Source organism: Bos javanicus, chromosome 7, assembly GCF_032452875.1.
Source record: "Bos javanicus breed banteng chromosome 7, ARS-OSU_banteng_1.0, whole genome shotgun sequence".
Taxonomy (NCBI): Eukaryota; Metazoa; Chordata; class Mammalia; order Artiodactyla; family Bovidae; genus Bos; species Bos javanicus.
The window spans coordinates 9,074,154-9,093,357 of NC_083874.1; the positions used below are offsets into that span (position 1 = coordinate 9,074,154).

Genomic DNA, 19,204 nt, shown 5'->3' on the forward strand with positions numbered 1-19,204 from the left:
CATAAGGGTGGTGTCATCTGCATATCTGAGGTTATTGATATTTCTCCCTGCCATCTTGATTCCAGCTTGTGCTTCTTCCAGTCCAGGGTTTCTCATGATGTACTCTGCATATAAGTTAAATAAACAGGGTGACAATATACAGCCTTGACGAACTCCTTTTCCTATTTGGAACCAGTCTGTTGTTCCATGTCCAGTTCTAACTGTTGCTTCCTGACCTGCATACAAATTTCTGAAGAGGCAGATCAGGTGGTCTGGTATTCCCATCTCTTGAAGAATTTTCCACAGTTTATTGTGATCCACACAGTCAAAGGCTTTAGCATAGTCAATAAAGCAGAAATAGATGTTTTTCTGGAACTCTCTTGCTTTTTCCATGATCCAGCAGACGCTGGCAATTTGATCTCTGGTTCCTCTGCCTTTTCTAAAACCAGCTTGAACATCAGGATGTTCACGGTTCACATATTGCTGAAGCCTGGCTTGGAGAATTTTGAGCATTACTTTACTAGCATGTGAGATGAGTGCAACTGTGCAATAGTTTGAACATTCTTTGGCATTGCCTTTCTTTGGGATTGGAATGAAAACTAACCTTTTCCAGCCCTGTGGCCACAGCTGAGTTTTCCAAGTTTGCTGGCATATTGAGTGCAACACTTTCACAGCATCATCTTTCAGGATTTGAAAAAGCTCAACTGGAATTCCATCTCCTCCACTAGCTTTGTTCATAGTGATGCTTTCTAAGGCCCACTTGACTTCACATTCCAGGATGTCTGGCTCTAGGTCAGTGATCACATCATCGTGACTATCTTGGTCATGAAGATCCTTTTTGTACAGTTCTTCTGTGTATTCTTGCCACCTCTTCTTAATATCTTTTGCTTCTGTTTGGTCCATACAATTTCTGTCCTTTATTGAGCCCATCTTTGCATGAAATGTTTCCTTGGTATCTCTAATCTTCTTGAAGAGATCTCTAGTCTTTCCCATTTGTTGTTTTCCTCTATTTCTTTGCATTGATCGCTGAGGAAGGCTTTCAATGAGCCATAAATGAAAGTGAAGTTGCTCAATCGTGTCCAACTCTTTGTGACCCCATGGACTATAGCATACCAGGTTCCTCCATCCATGGGATTTTCCAGGCAAGAATACTGGAGTGGGTTGCATTTCCTTCTTCAGGAGATCTTCCCAACCCAAGGATTGAACCCAGGTCTCCCACATTGTAGGCAGACGCTTTACCATCTGAGCCAACTCTGTAAGTCAATTCAGTGACATAAGAGTGAAATTAATGAACAGAAGGTGTGGTTTACCAAAAAGGTTAAAACTTTAAAACGGAACCAAACAGAAATCCTAAAGCTGAATAATGAATCTCTCTCATTCATGTCTGACTCTGTGACACCGTGGACTGTAGGTGTCCTCCTACAGTGCTCTGTCCATGGGATTCTCCTCTGTCCATGGGATCCTCCAGGCAAGAATACTGGAGTGGGTTGCCATTCCATTCTCCAGGGGATCTTCCTAACCCAGAGATCAAATCCAGGTCTCCCTCATTGTGGGCAGATTCTTTACTATCTGAGCAACCAGGGAAGCCCAAAGCTGAAAAATTAATCCAAAAACAAAACAAAATGAAACAAACAACAACAACAACAACAACAACATACAAACAGATGAAGAAAGCACTAGAAATCATTGGAAATAAAGAGAGAATACACAAGCTTGAAGATAGAAATCTAAAGATGATACAAGTAGAAGAGGAGAGAGAAATGGAATAGTCAAAATATTAGGAAACTTAACAAAATCTATCTGAATTTTTTTTTTTTTTGAAGATCAACATAAGAGTAATGGGTATCTCAGAAGGAGAAGCCAGAGAAAAGGGAACAAAAAGCTTATTTAAGCAAATGATAATCGACACCCTCTAATCCTGGAGAAGGAACAGGATATATACACTTCCATGAAGCTAAACATCATCTAATTAACTCAGTGCACAAAAATCTTCCCCAAGACACATTATATTAAAATTGTAGAAGTCAGGAACAAAAAATAATTTATAAGCAGTCAGGGAAAAAGAAAGGTAACCAACATAAAACCTTCATTAGCCTACCAGCACTTTTCTCAGAAGAAAGCCTTTGAGACCAGGAGGGAGTGAATGTCATTCTGAAAATACTGAAAGACAGAAACTGTCACCTAAGAATACTCTACCCAGCAAAGTTACCATTCAGATATGAAGGACATATAAAGACTTTTAGACAAACAAATGCTCAGGGAGTTCATCAACACTAGGCATGCCTTACATAGATGTTGAAAGGAACTCTTCTACCAGAAACAAAAAAGGCAAAAGGACACAACATTTTGAGTAAGTTGATAAATAGGAGGAATTTGAAGATTCTAATACAGTATCAGAATAGGTTTTAAGCACTTTTTTGTAGCATAAAGTGTAAAGGAGAGACAAAGCAGAAACAATAATTATAGCTACTTTGATTAGGAAACAAACTATCAACATAAAAAGGGATAACTGAGGTAACTAAAACACAGAAGGGAAAGATGAAAGTATGGAACCATATGTGCAAATGAAAATTAGATGCAATCAGTAGGAAAAGGACTATTTAATCTATGAGACATTTTAGACTAACCCATGGTAACCATAAATGTAGAGTAGAGACATGAAACATCAAGAAAGAAGAAACTGAAACATGCATCATAGAAATCCACCAACTTGAAATGGCAGACAGAAACATAAGGGAAATTTCAGAATCAAATGAGAAATAGAGTAACCAGAATACAAAAGAGGAAAAATAGCAGGACTAAGTCTTTATCTATCAATAATCACTCTAAATGTAAGCAGATTCAACATACCAATCAAAAGTCACAGAGTGCCTGGATGGATTAAAAAAAACAGACTCAAATACAATCTACCTCAAAAAGAGGCTGAAATGTATTCTTGTGTTAGACCATTTGTGGACATGACTCCAATTCTCCACCTTTATCTGCATCCATGTATTTTACAAAGTGATAATAAAACACCTTCCATCAGGTCATGGAGTTTATTTCTCCACCTTTGTAGCCACTCTGGACTGATGTTTTGTTTTAGTTTGTTGGTTTGTTTGTTTGTCTTTTCCTGCTTTTATTCATGGAATATAGAGAAAAGGATGATGTGGCTTAAATAGACTTCATGCATTTTTGCTAATCTCTTTGAGAAAATCACCTCAGAAACATATAAACAAATCCAGGTGGGCCATCCAGAGGACACATGGAGGAGAGCTTGATGGTCCCAGCCAAGGCCATGATAGATCAGCCTACTGCTAGGTAAGCTGCCAGTATATTAGAAAACTCAGCCAAGATCAATGGAGCCTGCCAAGCTGACTTACAGGTGAGTAAAGACACATGAGAATCCTAGCAGAAATCTGAACAATTCATTACCATAACCTTTTAGTAAAACTCAATGTCAAACTATTTGCTTTCAGGATACCTTCTTATACAGCAATCACTTACTAATACAACAACTAAACTGAGTAGAAGCGAAGGCATTTATAAACATTTGTTGATTCTTACTTTTGATATTTGCTTTGATATCGACACAACTTTAATACCATTCTGTTATTTCAAGTTTACTTCAGAAATGTGTATTAAGATTTGACTTCACTGAGATTCCTTTCCAGAAAACCATGGAAGTGTGGGGAGAAGTGAATATTTATGGAGAAAAATGTGTGATCCTAAAACTAGACTATACAGGAATTGAACTTCTCTTGTGTGAACTTTTCTTGTAAGTCATCCCTTATCATAATGAATGATGAGATTTATGATCATGTGAAATCACTCAGTCGTGTCTGACTCTTTGCGACCCAATAGACTGTAGCCTACCAGGCCCCTCTGTCCATGGGATTTTCCAGGCAATAGTATTGGAGTGGATTGCCATTTCCTTCTCCAGGGGATCTTCCCAACCCAGGGCTCAAACCCGGGTCTCCCACATTCTAGACAGACGCTTTACTGTCTGAGCCACCAGGGAAGTCCTATGATCATAATGGGTGATATTTATAATAAACATTCAGTGTACCTTAAATATTATGGCTATTTATAATAGAGGGATATATTTCATTTAGAGCAATAGAAGAATTCATGTGTAGGCATAACTGGAGGTTTTCAATGAGAAACAAAAATATAATCCAATATAGAACATATAAAACAAGCCATCAACACTTGAACTCCAAGGTAAATCCCCCTTTACATGAATACTGATCTTCCATAACTCAAGGAATAGATGTTAGGCATGAAAATAAAATATTTTGCAAGTAATATGAACTATATTTTAATATTCCTTTCCCCATATTTCACATATTTATTATTCCCAATGATTTATTCAAATTTGCATTACTTTGGAAACTTAAACATATGGTGTCAGGAGCCACATTAGGCATTACTGACAAAATGGAGGCATGGCCCCAACTCCCTCTCCTTGTCCCGCAGGCACGGGCCTGGGATGAAGGAGTTAGACCTTGTGATTCTGACTTGTTTTTTCCTCTCTTCAGCTGAGTTGACTGAAAAGAATATTAAGGTGCTTATTGTTCTTGAGAAGAACATGAGAAGGCATAAAGCCTTCTGCAGCTGTGCTCAGAGAATAATTCATAAAGTTAATCATTGACATTCGTTCAAGTACCTTTACAAAAGAGTGATCCAGGATGAACACATAGGGCGCAGCTTGAGGCCATGGGAAGGATTGCTATCTGAAACCTATTCGTGAGGAAAATGTTTATGGCAAAGGAGTTCGCTGAATTTAGGGTTTAGGAATAATTAAAATATTGGAAGCTAAAGATTTAAGGAATGTTGTAATGTTAGCATATTTTACTATAGCTTATAGAGATTAGAAATTTTGGAGATATTAGTGGTTAGAAGCCTTTTTAGAGAAAGTGAGTTCAAGATACTAGGAGCAAACGGGATTTAGAAAGATAAGAAATAAACTGAGGAATGTGGTATACAGCCCAGACATTAGCATGAGTTACAATGTATTCACAAGGACACATGAGAAGAAGTAGATAAGAAAATCACTGAGGCAGGAACTCCTTTTGAGGGGCAACAATGATTTATGGAAACAACAAATGTGGGTCAGGGGGAACTGAAAATGTCAAACCTCTGACCTAATGCTTTTGTAAAAATATAAAAGAGAATCTTAAGCTTGAAATATATATGCAGTCCAAGAAAACTGAGAGGCTGCATCATTTCTCACCAACACCGCCCATCCCTTTAGGCTGATTCCCTGGCTGCTGGAGCTGGACTCCGGTAATATGGAGGTTTGTATGTGATACTCTGTTTTTTTCCAGTGGCCAGATGACACTAGTGGTAAAGAACCCACCTGCTTCTGCAGGAGACACAAGAGATGTGGGTTCAATCACTGAATTGGGAAGATCTCCTGGAGCAGGAAATGCTCCAGTATTCTTGTCTGGAAAATTCCATGGGCAGAGAAGCCTGGTGGGCTACAGTACATGGGGTAAAAAAAGAGTCAGACACGACTTAACAACTAAACAACAAAAATGGTGAGAACTGTGGAAATAGAGTCAGAGAATGTAACACTGACCAGAAGAATAAAATTCAGTGACAACTTACAACACACAATGTTTGTTGAATTCCAGAATATCAGGAAGAGCAGCTAAGGTGGTAGTATACAAAGGAATGATACACACCAGTGAGAAATCAGTGGTCTGAGATTTCCCTTGTTATATACATATAAGTAACCATGAATGCCTTTGTTGTTGCCCAGTTTTCAGTTGTATCTGACTCTTTGCAACTCCATGGGCTGCAGCGTGCCAAGCATTCCTGTCCTTCACCATCTAATGGAGCTTGCTCAAACTCGTGTCCATCGATTCGGTGATGCCTTCCAACCATCTCATCCTCTGTTGTCCCCTTCTCCTCTAGCCTTCAATCTTTCCCAGCATCAGAGTCTTTTTCCAGTGAGTCAGTTCTTTGCATCAGCTGGCCAAAGTATTGGAGTTTCAGCTTCAGTATCAGTCCTTCCAATGAATATTCAGGACTGATTTCCTTTAGGATGGACTGGTTGGATCTTCTTGCAGTCCAGGGGATTCACAAGAGTCTTCTCCAACACCACAGTTCAAAAGCATCAATTCTTCAGTGCTCAGACTTCTTTAAGGCCCAGCTCTCACATCCATACATGACTACTGTAAAAACCATACCTTTGACTATATACATTTTGTTGGCCAAGTTATGTCTCTGCTTTTTAATATGCTATCTATGTTTGTCATAGTTTTTCTTCCAAGGAGCAAGGGTCTTTTAATTTAATGGCTGTAGTCACCATCTGCAGTGCTTTTGGAGCCAAAGAAAATAAAGTCTTTCGCTTAATTTTGTCTGTTTGTTTCCACTGATTTTCCTTCTGTATGCCATGAAGTGATGGGACTGGTTGCCATGATCTTAGTTCTCTGAATGTTGAGCTTTAAGCCAACTTTTTCACTGTCCTCTTTCACTTTCATCAAGAGGCTCTTTAGTTCTTCTTCACTTTCTGCCATAAGGGTGGTGTCATTTGGATATCTGAGGTTATTGATAATTCATCCAGTAATCTTGATTCCAGCTTGTGCTTCATCCAGCCAAGCATTTCACATGATGTACTCTGCATATAAGTTAAATAAAGAGAGTGACAATATACTGCCTTGACACACTCCTTTCCCAATTTGGAACCAGTCTGTTCCATGTTCAGTAGTTTTTACTTTTATTTTTTTCCACAGGAGTAGTACAGCTCAGTGGCACCCCACTCCAGGACTCTTGCCTTGAGAATCCCAGGGATGGGGGAGCCTGGTGGGCTGCTGTCTATGGGGTTGCACAGAGTCAGACACGACTGAAGCGACTTAGCAGCAGCAGTAGCAGTACAGTTCATGAGTATTCTTTATTAAAACAAAAGGAAAACATTTGGTACAATAATATTACTTGAGAATAAATTGTTTTTTTTAAAGAAATATGTCAACTAATATGATAAACCGTATTCCCTAAATTGCTCAGATTTAAGTTTGAAAACAAATTTTAGCTAGTGGGAAAGCATGAAGGCAACAATTCTTGGATACGAGAGAAGTTACAAAGCTTAATCAAGTGAGCTATATAAATTTATAAAGGAGGTGAACTCAAAGAAATGAAAATTACATCAATAAACTGGAAAGTGTAAGTTCTACTTCTAAGATCTGATCAAAATTTTCAATTTCTGGCTATGAGGCTTTAAAACTTTCAATCATGCTGCCTCCCTCAGCTCAGAACAATTGGCTTCTTTTTATAGCTGCAGTCTTAAAGAATGCTTTCAGAGCCCTCTTTACGTCTTTGTTCCTCAGACTATAGATGAAGGGGTTCAGCATGGGTGTGACCACAGTGTACATCACTGAGGCCGTTGCACTTGAGTGTGAGCTATGGGCATTAACAGGATAAATATACACTCCTAAGCATGTACAATAAAATAAAGAGACCACTGAGAGGTGAGATGCACAGGTGGAAAATGCCTTATACTTCCCCTGAGACGATGAAATTCCACATATGCAGGAAACTATCCTAGAGTAAGAGTAAACAATACCAGCTAAGGGTGAACCTCCCAGCAAGACAGCTGAAAAATATAGCACAGTGTCATTAAGAAGGGTGTCAGAACAGGCAACTTGAACCAACTGTTTGAGTTCACAGAAATAGTGAGGGATTATCACCACTCCACAGAAGGACAACCTCAACACCATTAAGGTTTGTAAGAAGGAATCCAAGATACTGATGATCCAGGACACCAGAACCAGCAGTGCACAGAGCCAGGTGTTCATGATGACTGTGTAGTTCAGGGGATGACAGATAGCCACAAACCGGTCATAGGCCATCACAGTCAAGAGGAAGTCATCCAAAACTACAAATAGTGTGAAAAAATACATCTGGATGATGCAGCCTTCATAGGTTATAACTAGGCTCTGAGTTTGGATGTTCCACAGCATCTTTGGGATGGTGGTGGAAGTGAAGCAGATGTCTACAAAAGACAGGTTGGAGAGGAAGAAGTACATGGGGGTGTGGAGGTGGGAGTCTGAGCTGATGGCCAGGATGATGAGCAGGTTTCCAAACAAAGTAATCAGGTACATGAAGAGGAAAAGCCCATATATAAGGGGCTGCAGTTCTGATTCCTCTGAAAGTCCCAGAAGAAGAAATTCTGAAACATTTATCAAGTTTATTGGTCTCATATGGTGGAGGTGACTACTGGAAAAGAGAAAATAACATGTCTACTTTTACAAAAACAGGCACTGCTCACATTGTTGAAAAACTATTGTTTATATTTTACTTAAGTACATTTAATTTTTTTCTTTTTTAAAAATTTATTTATTTTAATTAGAGGCTAATTACTTTACAGTATTGTATTGGTTTTGTCATACATCAACATGAATCCGCCACGGGTGTACATGTGTTCCCAATCCCCTGAACCCCCCTCCCACTTCCCTCCCCATACCATACCTCTAGGTCATCCCAGTGCACCAGCTCCAAGCATCCTGTATCTTGCATCAAACCTAGACTGGTGATTCGTTTCTTATATGATATTATACATGTTTCAATGCCATTCTCCCAAATTGTCCCTCCCCCCTCCCACAGAGTCCAAAAGACTGTTCTATACATCTGTGTCTCTTTTTGCCTAAGTTCAGAATGTTTCTCATGGATTTTCCCCTTTATGGAATTCCCTGTTTCATCTCTAATTCAAAAGGTTGTCTCGTGTAGATTTTTTTTTGCAGGCTATCATATATTCCAGATATTTAATCAGAAATTTTTCAATTCACTTGGGTAACAGAATTTGAATAATGGCATTGTTTCAGGTGCTGTCCAAGTGATGAGTATAGGGTTCTACAAAAGCTGTAAGAATCTAAACACACACACAAAAAATATAAGCTATATATATATGAAATTTGGCTACATATGTGATAATATATATTGCTTTTCATACGATGACTCCTGCTATGAAGAATTTTGAAAAGAGTTATAAGGTAAAGAAAATCAGAGATACCAAAGGAACATTTCATGCAAAGATGGGTTCCATAAAGGACAGAAATGGTATAGACCTAACAGAAGCAGAAGATATTGAGAAGAGAAGGCAAGAATACACAGAAGGACTGTACAAAAAAGATCTTCAGGACCAAGATAATCACGATGGTGTGATCACTGACCTAGAGCCAGACATCCTGGAATGTGAAGTCAAGTGGGCCTTAGAAAGCATCACTATGAACAAGCTAGTGGAGGGGATGGAATTCTAGTTGAGCTTTTTCAAATCCTGAAAGATGATGCTGTGAAAGTGCTGCACGCAATATGCGAGCAAATTTGGAAAATACAGCAGTGGCCACAGGCCTGGAAAATGTCAGTTTTCATTCCAATCCCAAAGAAAGGCAATGCCAAAGAATGCCCCAACTACCTCACAATTGCACTCATCTCACATGCTAGTAAAGTAATGCTCAAAATTCTCCAAGCCAGGCTTCAGCAATATGGGAACCATGAACTTCCTGATGTTCAAGCTGGATTGAGAAAAGGCAGAGGAACCAGAGATCAAATTTCCAACATCTGCTGGATCATGGAAAAAGCAAGAGAGTTCCAGAAAAACATCTATTTCTGCTTTATTGACTATGCCAAAGCCTTTGACTGTGTGGATCACAATAAACTGTGGAAAATTCTTCAAGAGATGGGAATACCAGACCACCTGATCTGCCTCTTCAGAAATTTGTATGCAGGTCAGGAAGCAACAGTTAGAACTGGACATGGAACAACAGACTGGTTCCAAATAGGAAAAGGAGTTCATCAAGGCTGTATATTGTTACCCTGTTTATTTAACTTATATGCAGAGTACATCATGAGAAATGCTGGGCTAGAAGAAGCACAAGCTGGAATCAGGGTTGCCGGGAGAAATATCAATCACCTCAGATATGCAGATGATACCACCCTTATGGCAGAAAGTGAAGAGGAACTCAAAAGCCTCTTGATGAAAGTGAAAGTGGAGAGTGAAAAAGTTGGCTTAAAGCTCAACATTCAGAAAATGAAGATCATGGCATCTGGTCCCATAACTTAATGGGAAATAGATGGGGAAACAGTGGAAACAGTGTCAGGCTTTATTTTTCTGGGCTCCAAAATCACTGCAGATGGTGACTGCAGCCATGAAATTAAAAGATGCTTACTCCTTGGAAGAAAAGTTATGACCAACCTAGATAGCATATTCAAAAGTAGAGACATTACTTTGCCAACAAAGTTCGTCTAGTCAAGGCTGTGGTTTTTCCTGTGGTCATGTATGGATGTGAGAGTTGGACTGTGAAGAAGGCTGAGCGCCGAAGAATTGATGCTTTTAAACTGTGGTGTTGGAGAAGACTCTTGAGAGTCCCTTGAACTACAAGGAGATCCAACCAGTCCATTCTGAAGGAGATCAGCCCTGGGATTTCTTTGGAAGGAATGATGCTAAAGCTGAAACTCCAGTACTTTGGCCACCTCATGTGAAGAGTTGACTCATTGGCAAAAACTCTGATGCTGGGAGGGATTGTGGGCAAGAGGAGAAGGGGACGACAGAGGATGAGATGGCTGGATGGCATCACTGACTCGATGGACGTGAGTCTGAGTGAACTCCGGGAGTTGGTGATGGACAGGGAGGCCCGGCGTGCTGCGATTCATGGGGTCGCAAAGAGTCGGACACAACTGAGCGACTGATCTGATCTGATAAGGTAAAGAATAGAGAGAGGATACTATTTCTTGTGACTCTTCAGGTAAGACATGCAAATAAGATGACATTTGACTAAAGACCTCAAGGAAGAGAGAGCAGGAACACTGAACTTAACAGGAGGAGAAATGTGTTTCTGGCAAGGTGAACATTGGTGCAACAGCCCTGGTGTAAAAGCCCTGGGGAAGGGGCTTGTTTAACATGTTCAAGTTTTTTTTAAAAAAGAAGCCAATTTGGGGAGGTTAGGGCACAAGATGAAGTGTGAGGAGAAGCAGTGTCAGGATGCTGTTGAAACTTCAAGTCACAAGGAGACCCTCATCCACACTATGTTATGTTCCTCTAGCACATTTTGAAATTGTTACAAAGGTGTCCTGTATGTTTAAATGAATCTCTTCTGTTGATTGAGTTCTGGCTTCTGTATATGAGTCATCTTGAAATATGTGAACATATTATCCTTGCTGTGAGTACTGCTCACATGATACATGGCAAGAACACACATACACACAGTAGACACTGGCTACTTAAAGGCTGTTGCTGAGCAGTGAAAGATGCCAGGATTCTTGGCCTCTGGAGGAGAAGAATTCAATCCAGGGCCAGTGACGATGCTTGATCGCTCAGAGCTTTTGTGTAATAAAGTTTTATTAAAGTATAAAAAAGATAGAGGAAGCTTCTGCCATATATATCAGCAGGGGGGCACTCTTTCTGCCCTCTGCACTCTTTCTGCACTCTTCAGAAAGTATAGTAATGCAGAGTGCAGAAAGAGTGCCCCCCTGCTAGTCTTTAGTTGGATGCTTTATGTCTGTTAGAAGCTATTAATCAGATAAGAGAGACAACTCAAGGTTGACAGAGTTTCACCCTGTCAGAGCCCTCTCCCACAATATGCATTTTGGAGATAGGATGGCAAGAAGTGTGTCATCCCCCAGCCATAAAATAAATGATATGAATACTGGTTTGTTGAGCTATTATCAGCCCAAGGTTTGAGAAAAGAAAAAAAAGTTAGTCTGAGGTGGAACCATTTTGAAAAAAAGGCAAATTCCAATGCAAATACATAGTTTCAAAAGGTTTGAGCAAAGTTAAGTTCAGGTGGAACCAGGTATCTTCACAGCAACACAGAATTTTAAAAGGAAAAAAAAAAATCCTGAAACTTCTAGTTTGTTTCCTCCTGCCACCTAAGGGAGAGAGAAAAAAATGTCTGACACTTGCAGCCTATTTCCTCCATTTGGAGAACCCTGGCCTTCCTGTCTGCTACCCTCTCATTACCTAAGTTATGTTACTCCTAAGTCCTTTTCACCCCTCCCCCTTAACTACCCTGATACAACTCAAGTTGATCAGATCTGATTATGTAAAATGGTATCCAAAAATTCCAGTTTGTAAATTTCCCAGGAATCAATAAACTTGGGACTCAACTTTGGTATGGCCTTGTATTAAATGTGTTAAAATGTGTTCAATGTATATATATATATATACACATTGTGCATGCATGCTCAGTCTTGGCTGACTCATTGTCACCTCATGGACTGTAGCCAGCCAGGCTCCTCTGTCCATGAGATTTCCTAGGCAGGAATACTGGAGTGGATTGCCATTTTCTTCCCCAGGGGATCTTCCCAACCCATGGATCAAACCCAAGTCTCTTATATCTCCTACAATGGCATTCTGATTCTCTACCACTGTGTCACAGAAAAGGATACATATATGTATGTATATATCCATATCCTTTCTTGACAACTGGATTTTAAGATATATGTATACATCTAGATACAGAGAGGGATGTGAGGGGGAGAGAAAAATCGAATGGACACAAGAGGAAATACAGACTTAAGAAGCTCAAATGGTCCCTGAGAGACTGGTAAAGACAAGCATCTTTGGTTCTGGTGATATTTCACGTACTGTTCTATTGCCTTGATGCCTGGGAAAATAATTAAAAAATCAAATATAAATGTACCCAAATGATAAAGTGGTATCTTTATGATATGAAACATATGCAGATTGAATTACCCAAAAATGAATAAAAGGACTAAGACAGCACTTCACAAAAGGATGTACAAAAGGACAATGAATATGGATTGAATTTAGACCATTTTTAATATCAAGCAGTAAAACTTATTTTCCCTGTGCCTGTTTCATATCTGTTTGAATAACAGTTTATATATGGTTTGATAGTAGACAAAAAAACAGCCTCTTTAGTGCTTTTTCATATGTGGCATCATCTCTTTGTTATTCTGGGGTTTGGGTCATTTTTCTGATAGATCCTATGGGCTCACTCTAGTCTTAGTTCCGATCTTTGTCCAAACATCAATTATCCGTGAGATCCATACTCATAAGACCTACTCGCATTGTGAGAATTCCACACTTATCACTGAGTAATGTCCCTCATATCAGTCATCTGAGGACACTGTATTCTACACACATTTCTTTCACTGTACTCTGTCTTCCTAATCATAGTGCAGGATCCAAACGAGAAGGGACTTCACCTGTTTTGCTCACCTTTGTATTTTAACAAAGTATGTGAATAGATGTTCACTTGTAAAAAAATTATGAAAAGTTAGGAAGTAAAAATATGACGAGGAGTATGAAACCAGGCTAAATAGAACAACACTGAAACAAATGTAATAAACAGAATTAAATGAAGTTTTGAAAGCTAATTGAATAAAAGATATAATAGCAATAATTTATGACATCAACATGGATTAATTACATTAACAATAGCCTAAAGATAAAATAATATAATGTATTATGTTCATAAAATTCTTTAGCAGGTAACACATATTCAGTTATTACTGTTGAATGAATCAGGAATAGGTCTCATTATATTTGGATGTTTAACATATGGCAAGGTTGTATTTCACTTTATTTGGAAAGATGGAATTGTTGATAAAAATTGGCTTAAAGGTCTATCTTACAAAAATATGAAGTTGTTCCTCCTTAAAACATCTTACAAAGAATCAGAGAGATTATGACCTCAGTGTAAGGGTAATAAACACATTATGAATGGACAGCTTGAAATCTCTGTATGAAATGATGAGTGAGTTAACCATCTTAAATAAGGCAAGGAACTCAGAGGTAAGAAAATAGACATATATAGCTGAAATATTTTTTTTTAAATTTGTGGCCCTAAATATGCTCCAAAAGCCAACTGAAATACAAGCATTTATAAAAAATTATTTGAAAGTTTGTTTACTGTAGAAAAATGGGCATATAATATGGCTATATGATAATAATAGGTAAATCAAAATGGTGATCAAATATATAAAGTTTTGCTCTAATTCAAGATATGATTTAGGAAAGCAACATGGAACCTCTCTCATATCATTCTCCTGTGAATGATAAAAAAAAAAAAAAATCTGTTGAATTAGGGCTGAGAACTAGTTCAAACTAGTAGCCCAGGAGTATGCTCTGGTTTTTCTGATAGATATGTGAAGTGTTAACATTTTAGGGAAAAAATTGAAGATAGCAATAAGTAGTCAAAATGCAGGTATTCTTTAATTCTGGGTTCTTCAGTGTTGTCACAGTTGACATTCTGGACCACATTATTTGTGGTGGGGTCTGTCCTGTGCATTGTGGGGTGTTCACAGAAACCCTGACCTTTATTGAGCCCTCAATGTGTCACAGCCACACAAGGTTCTGGACATTACTGTGGGGGACAAATTCATCCACAGTTAGAGACATAGTTTGAATTTCATTACCATAGATTTTTGTAGCAATGATATACTATCAATGGAAAAAACATACCTGATTTCTAGATTTGACCACACAAAATTTATATCGATTCACAATTCCCCTCAAATGCATCTATATCTAATAAGAAAACTAAATGGTCAGTTGGTAAGAAAAAAAATCCCATCTTTAAGTTGGAAAGAAATGCCTTCATTTCATTTTATAGCTTTCTATAGCTAATACCCAATTTCTTTACCCCAGTTAATTAATAAGATACCTGGACGTATTCTACTTTTACTGGAAGCACTTTATGCCTTTCATCCCACTTCTAGTTGGACCTTCATTCTTATCGTTTTGCTTTCTGATTTCAGTGTCTATATTTCTCTTTTTATTATTTTTGTATTTATTTTACTTCTCTCTTTTTTTTTTCTAATTTTTATTTTTAAACTTTACATAATTGTATTAGTTTTGCCAAATATCAAAATGAATCCGCCACAGGTATACATGTGTTCCCCATCCCGAACCCTCCTCCCTCCTCCCTCCCCATACCATCCCTCTGGGCCGTCCCAGTGCACCAGCCCCAAGCATCCAGCATCGTGCATCGAACCTGGACTGGTAACTTGTTTCCTACATGATATTTTACATGTTTCATTGCCATTCTCCCAAATCTTCCCACCCTCTCCCTCTCCCACAGAGTCCATAACACTGTTCTATACATCAGTGTCTCTTTTGCTGTCTCGTACACCAGGTTATTGTTACCATCTTTCTAAATTCCATATATATATGCGTTAGTATACTGTATTTATGTTTTTCCTTCTGGCTTACTTTACTTCTCTTTTTTAGCCTCCTGGTTTGCATTGATATTTTAAGCAAGTGAATGACACCAGTGATTGCCAAGCTCTGAGTTCAGCTGTGTTCGTTCTCAGGTGACGTCATGAAAACATTTTTTAATTTTATTTTATCTGGTACTTTACTGCAGTGTCTTTTGACCGCTTTGACTCACCTGAATGGAAACTGAGAGGAAGGTCCTTGTGTGGAAATCTGAATCCCTTCCTGGATGGTTGATGGAGACTGAAGCTCTGCCTGCAGACAAGATAGCACATGGAGGGTCAAGTATTGGTTCTTTACTCAGACTTTGGATTCCAAAAGCAAAAGCTTGTCTCCTCCATGCCCAGGTTGTACAAGCTTAGGGATGCAATAGAGGAACTATTTAACAGCTCTCTCTGTCTACACATTAAGTACATTCCTCTCTTGTTATTAACAGTGACCTGTAAACACATGACTTCCCTGTGGTACTTGGTCTGGACAAAAATGATCCTTTTTTTTATTCCTGCTGATTCTCTGTTCCCAGGAGACCAAGTTACAAGCAGGGTGAACTCAGCTTTTATTAATTCTTCTCCATTAACTTCTCTCCTGCCAGGGGTCTAAACTCCCAAAGCCAGTGTTATCCCAACACCAGTGTTAAGTTATCTCCAACAAGTGATACGGAGGCGATTGTCTTGAATGGATCCCTTGGATGGTCAATGCATTGACTTTTTGTAAGGACACAGCCCATGATACCCTCAGAAAAGTTTGTAAAGTTTAAAAATAAAATAAAATTAAAAAACAGAGAAAAGTTTTATTTCTCTCTTTATAAAGGGACACCTCTGTTTGTTTACTGCAAAGTATTGGGCAGTGCACACCCTGGTTTCCTGACTCTTCTGCTAAAACTGTTAGGAATTTCATATGTATATCTGAAGTTAATAGCTGTCATTTATCCCTTCATTATAATATATCTCTAAGTTGTAAGACATATATTTCATATTTTAAGTACCATATCCTACCTTAGCACATTATAGGGATTATCTGTTTAAATTTGGAGAAGTTTATTCTGTGAAATATCAATAGTAGTGTATGCCATTCATTCTCCATTCTATAAATAGGACTCAGAGGTATTTATTTTCTGATGATTTTTCAAATTTTTGAGTATGTTAGTTTACATAAAAAAGAATAGAGCTAACTGATAAAATTAATTAGTTAATAATTATCCTTAAAATGAGAAGATTAACTTGGATTACCCATGTTGCTATAAGCAATGGCAATGATTCTCAAAATGTGGAGGAGAGAAGAGGAAGAACTGGAGTCAGAGAGAGATCTGAAGATGCTGTGATGTTAGCCTTGAGGATGGAAGAGGGACTATAACACAAGGAATGCAGATGCCCCTAGAAAGTCATCTAGGAAGGTAATACCTTCTTCCCTGGATTGTTCAGATGGGTCTCAGTTTTAGAAGATGTATTTTATTCAGCCCAATGTAAGGAATATCAGTGGCTGATCTTAAATTTGTAAAGCAATTAATGTAATGTGTTATTGAGTTCAAACTTCTCAATTCAGTCATTTAGTTTTCCCTGGATAAAGATTGTGTGTGTGTGTGTGTGTGTGTGTGTGTGTGTGTGTGTGTGTTGGAACCCCACCTAATTTGAAGAAGGAAAGTAGAGGCAATTTGGAATAGTTACCTTATTTGCTGGTTCATTGAATTCTGCATTGCATTATATAAATGTGGTTATGTTTTGAATACTTATGAGAAGAAAAGTAGTTCATATCAAAAGTAATGTCTCACATTCCATTTTAAATATTTTGTCTGAATTTCTGCATTCCTTATATTCTATGTTAATAAAAGCATTCATTATTTTCATGTCTTTACTCTTTAATTTTCTGTAAAGATTATTCTCAACATAATAAATGAGATTATCGTTGTATCTGTGTGCGTGGACATGTATGTGTGTGTGTGTTTAAGATAAAATATATACAAATAATTCACACACATACACATATACCTTTTACCCTTAAATGTATTCTTTGGACTATACAAGTATTCTTGCCGTTTTCTCATAGCATCCCTCAGAAAATAAGTTTATTTTTCTGTATCACCTTCAGAAGTAAAGAAAGAGGAACTTTGGGGATTACATTTATAACAATTACATGTTGTTGTTGTTGTTTAGTTGCTAAAGTTGTTTCTGACTCTTTTGCAACCCTATGGACTGTAGATGGCCAGGTTCCTCTCTCCATGGGATTTCCCAGACAAGAATACTGGAGTGAGATGCCATACCTTCTCCAGGGGACCTTTCTGACCCAGAGATCAAACCCTCATCTCTTGCATTGGCAGGCAGATTCTTTACTGCTGAGCCACCAGGGAAGGTCAACCATTGCATAACATAGCAGACAAACTTATAGTATACCTTCTTGGATTACACATAAATAGAACCAGGCAGTATAAACTCTAAATTTTTATAGCTTTTAAAATTCTTCAATTCACATAGTTTAATGGGCACAGTTTATTGTTTTCAATTACGCTTTAACAAATTTATTAGAATTTTAAATTCTAGTGTGCACACCAGGGTAGATAATGAAGCACAGACAGGTGAGTCACATCTAATAGGGCAAGAGACATCTCTTCCAACTGGGATAAAGCAAAGTTTACATGTGGATATTATAGTAGTCATATTTAAATTAAAGCAGTTCATATTTAGTACTCATTTCACCTGAAAATTGGAAGATTAGCTTACATATATAAAAGGAGTAAAATATTATTAGTTGGTTCAAGAAGAGCAGTAAGGCCACACATATTACAGATGAGCTTTAGAAACATGCTAGAGAGATTCATGCCTGACTACAGACTCATGAACCTGGAGGGCTAGAAGCCCTAGAGAGATCAGAGAAACTCCCCACTGTATCACTTCATTTGACAATGAAGAGATTTTACTAATAATTTTATTTCAGGAAAGTTTGTATGTAACAATGCCTAACACAATAATCTAATTAAGCAGAATTGAGGACAATTGTAATAATCTGATTCTACTAATTCTAGACTTTTGTTCTGATATTTTAAAGGTAGCATTCATAATTACTTTATTATTCAAGTTCATTTCATATAACTGTGTGAAAAAGTGACTCCATCGCAGTCAGTCCCTTTGAGGTCACATGGACAGGTTGGAAGGACTTGAATGGTAGCACAGCACCTGTGACCCTTAATCACATTCCTGAACAGGAACCCAAGCTTTCTAGCAAGTCATTCTTTGATTATTAGGATGACATCTAATGGATGATACTGCTATTGTACATTTTTTGCCTCTATATTGTTTGTGACAAAATTATGAATATTGGATATATTTCATTTGGAGAAGTGAAAAGATAAAGATTTTCTGGAAGCACTCAAAATTTTCAAACAGATACAAGAAAGATATTTAATTTTAAAAAAGCTAAACATAGCACTAGTCCTTCAGTTCAATGAATACACCTTACAAATAGACAGCAATGGTGCATATTTGAAAGAATGCATTAACTCTCCAAAAAAGAAATATGCTGTATAGTAATAAATGTGTGATCTAATACTTTGCTTCAACATATTTAAGATCAGTTCTATTCTAAAACCATATTATATCATCTATTCTCTCATATTGTGTTTCGTGTAGATTATACTTGGAGAGATGTACTTTATTATCCATGATTTCAAGTATCTATGGTAGACACAGTGGACACAGGCTGTATAGAAGAATAAGATCTTAATGAGTATAAAAGTACCTTATATTAGTGAAAACAACCAGTATTGTAAAGTTTGGCTTATCAGGAACAAAAATTACACTGCATGTGTGCCTGCGTGCTCAATCGTGTCTAACTCTTTGCAGCCCCATAGACTGTAACCTACCAGGCTACTCTGTCCATGGAATTTCCCAGGCAAAAATACTGGAGTAGGTTGCCATTTCCTTTTAAAGGGACTCTTCCCAACCTAGGGATCAAAACTGAGTCTGCTGCAACTGGAAGGCAGATTCTTTATCACTGTGTCACCTGGGAAGCCTAGCAATTACAATAATGATATGCAAAGAATGACATTCAGAAAAGGGATAAAACAGTGAT

The 19,204-nt window shown here is 38.0% G+C and overlaps 1 protein-coding gene across 1 annotated transcript; it reads right to left on the reverse strand.

Moving 5' to 3' along the window:
• Positions 1-7,214: 7,214 nt before the first annotated feature.
• On the reverse strand, positions 7,215-8,546 carry LOC133251818 (olfactory receptor-like protein OLF4). The gene has a single exon (XM_061424606.1). It carries the CDS (start codon positions 8,163-8,165, stop codon positions 7,215-7,217), a length of 951 nt encoding a protein of 316 aa, XP_061280590.1. The 5' UTR covers positions 8,166-8,546.
• Positions 8,547-19,204: the final 10,658 nt, after the last annotated feature.

What these genes read in the sequence shown, in the direction of transcription:
- LOC133251818 (XM_061424606.1), bottom strand. Translation starts at nt 8,165, where the DNA reads ATGAGACCAATAAACTTGATAAATGTTTCAGAATTTCTTCTTCTGGGA.